Below are 3,217 nucleotides of genomic sequence, written 5' to 3'. Positions count from 1 at the left end.
TAATATCTCTTGTCTCTCTCTTCTCTTAGTCCTGGGGAGTTAGTATTATCATCAGTTCCTTCTATTTTGCTCTCATTTTGTCGTCAAATTGCTTCAGGAATGGAGTACTTGTCAAGGAAGAAGTTTGTTCACAGAGATCTTGCAGCAAGAAATATATTAGTATCAGATGAAGGAACAGGAATATGCAAGGTAAGAGATTAGTACTAACAATTGGACTTTATATAGTATGGTCTCAGATTGCTGACTTTGGTATGTCAAGGGATCTACAAGATGAATCTTATTATATTTCACAATCAAAAAAGATTCCAATAAAATGGACAGCACCAGAAGTAATTAGAAACTATATAATTAGAATATTGAATTGTGTATGTATAGGCATTACATTATAAGAAATATTCGAGTGCTAGTGATGTGTGGAGTTATGGAGCTGTAATGTATGAGATTTGGTCAATAGGACACAAACCATTTGAAAACTCTACTAATCAAGAAGTATTTATATACCATTTAAATAATAGTAATAATAATTATTATTGTTAATCTATTATATTTTTAGTGCATTAGACTGGTTGATTCAGGCTATAGATTACCACCTCCTCCAGGATGTCCTAAACCAATGTATAAACTAATGATGCAATGCTGGTATGTATTTATTATACTGTAAGACAAAAAGTATCTACACATAATTATTTAACACAAATATTGACCTTTTGTGTCAAATTAATAATATCCATAATGGCATTATATACCAATGCACTATACACAGTGCAGTGAGTGTACATCCTAATAATGTGAACTTACTAGAAGAAGTAAAACATTTGAAGGAGCTCAGCCCTGAGCATCAAGCCACGCTACTGTTGTGTTGTATGACCTTCCTTGCTGCTAGAGAAGTTTTTGGATAGCAGTTTCATTTTGCTGACCACTCAGACTTGCCGATAGCAGCCATTTTGATCCTACTGCCTGTACAATGCAGACAAACAGACGCATATTTCATCTTAAGCCCAGTGTTCACTAGGACACTTTGTTGAAATCAACAGCAATTTCATTACCTGAAACAGAACACTGTTCTATTTCAGGCAACTAAGTTGACACACATCAAAGTAACCACAAAGTATGCTTTCAACAAATTTATCATAGTGGATGTTCGGCTTTAGTGGGCTTCGTCCAATTATAATCAAATTAATCATACACAATTACCTCGTGCTTCCGTGTGCAATTAGTATGTGTAGCAACAAGAGTAAATATTACCTAACCTGAATAGGTATTATTTACTCTTGATAATAGTGATGTCATCATTGTATTGTATAGGAATCCTGATACTCATGATCGTCCAAGTTTCTCAGATATATCATCAAGTTTCTCCTCACCTGATAAACAATTACTAATGATTAATAAAGAGGATCCTGTTACTGTACTGGGTGGAGCTTTAGAAACAAGCCACTCCCTCTACACCGACTTACAGTACATGTACAAGAACTGATTGATTGTGTTGCCAGTTTATAAACCTGTACATTGTCTTTGTTTTCCGTACATTAATATTATTAATTGTATGTTGCTGCATTTTTATTTGCTATAATGCATTCTATAGTTAATGATGATATTGTAAAGCAATCCTTTTTTAGTCTCATGTAGCCAGACCCGTCCACCTTTTTGACATTTGGCCATCCAAATGTCAAAAAGGAGGATGGGACTGGCTACATGAGACTAATCCTTTCTGATGTGTGTTATAAGTGGAATCGGTTCATTTATAAATATTAATACTTCAAGTATAAAACAGCTGTGTTTATTCTTTATTGCAATTAATACTCATTACTACATGAATATCATACTCATAAATGAATTATACTTGTACAGAATCTTTGTACATGCACACACATGCAAGCAGTACACAGAATCCTTTTAAAGCTAATAACAGTAATGAGTGGATCCTCAATATGTTAAGGCTATTTAAGGTGTGGGAGTCATGATGTTAAGAGTGAAAATCAACATTGCATGCTCCAGAGATTGTGTAACAGTCAAGATGAGTTCTTCTCCTCTCTCTCTCCTTTCTTTATTGTTGTTATTGTTAAATGGTACAGTACAGTCTAATGATTGTAGTACTGAAGGATTTATGGAACTAAGCTTACTGGAGGCTAAAACTGGCAGTACTAACAACAATGGACAAACTACTGCAGGACTAGCAGAATCAGTAGAAACAAGATGGATCATCACTGATAAGCAGTTCAGTGAGGATTGCATGAGTTCAATGCCTGAAGTATTAGTTGGAGTTGATATTAGAACTGTAACTGGTAATAGGACTGAATATCCTAGAATAGAGATATGGAGGGAAACACTTGGTAACTATAGAGATGGAGCATCTGTTGAACTTAGATTATCTCCAGACAATTTCACCACCAATGGACTGTATCGTGTTACATTACCTACTCCTTTAACCTTTGAGGATGACTTTAATAGAGGTTACAGACTAGGAGTATATCAACCTCCTGATGATATAAGTGTTGTTAGATTTTATAAAGTAACTGGTACTGGTCAAATTGGAAGAGTAGTTGATATTAGAGATGATAGGGTTGACAAAGATCCTGAAGATCGTGAAATAATATTACAAAACTCAAGTATCTTAATACATCCAATTACATTAGGTATGTCATTAATGAAATGTATTTATCATTTAATGTTTTTATAGGTAACAGTTGCAACTATCCTCCAATTGACAGTTCATTTAATACAAACAGTCTATCAGTTACTAATGTAATACCAGTCAATGATACAAGAGCTTTTCCTGATATACAGTTCACATGTAATGGTACTATTACTAACTGGATAATTGGTATTACACAGAATCAGGATACAAGCAAACATTATCCTAACATTTATTTAAAACGTTCTTCTGAACTGATTCATGCACTAACTGTTGATGCTTCTGCTGCTACATCAAGTAATGGTAATGTATATAACTTTACAAGTGATATTGAAGTACAGTATGGAGATATATTAGTAATCAATGTAACCACTAATAGTAATCCAATGTATTATCAACAATACAATGGACCATTAAATTATGAGCTTGATAGCAGTAATGGATTAATACCATTGGAACATAATGACTATCCACTGATATCAGTTGTAGTAGGTAAGATATGTATTGTAATTCAAAACGTAATTAATAACTAGTTTTGTTGTTCCTTGTAGAGCCAATTCCATCAATACCAGGAACTCTTAC

General features: G+C 33.8%; 2 protein-coding genes across 2 annotated transcripts in view; both read left to right on the top strand.

The window, feature by feature from the left end:
• Nucleotides 1–7: 7 nt before the first annotated feature.
• Nucleotides 8–1,506, top strand: LOC100639575 (ephrin type-A receptor 4a-like). The gene is made up of 5 exons (XM_019999377.1): nt 8–189; nt 237–329; nt 376–489; nt 554–639; nt 1,306–1,506. Exons 1-5 carry the CDS (start codon nt 100–102, stop codon nt 1,475–1,477), a joined length of 555 nt encoding a protein of 184 aa, XP_019854936.1. The 5' UTR covers nt 8–99; the 3' UTR covers nt 1,478–1,506.
• Nucleotides 1,507–2,992: 1,486 nt separating this feature from the next.
• LOC109583887 (cell wall integrity and stress response component 4-like) overlaps nt 2,993–3,217 on the top strand; it is a 4,031-nt gene continuing 3,806 nt past the window's right edge. Inside the window, exon 1 of the mRNA XM_019999395.1 lies at nt 2,993–3,127. Coding sequence (XP_019854954.1) covers nt 3,022–3,127 — 106 coding nt within the window. The 5' untranslated portion in view covers nt 2,993–3,021. The remainder of the gene's footprint in view (nt 3,128–3,217) is intronic.

This window comes from Amphimedon queenslandica, unplaced genomic scaffold (genome assembly GCF_000090795.2).
Source record: "Amphimedon queenslandica unplaced genomic scaffold, v1.1 AMPQUscaffold_13273, whole genome shotgun sequence".
In the NCBI taxonomy this organism is placed as follows: domain Eukaryota; kingdom Metazoa; phylum Porifera; class Demospongiae; order Haplosclerida; family Niphatidae; genus Amphimedon; species Amphimedon queenslandica.
This window is presented reverse-complemented; position numbering and strand designations above follow the sequence as displayed.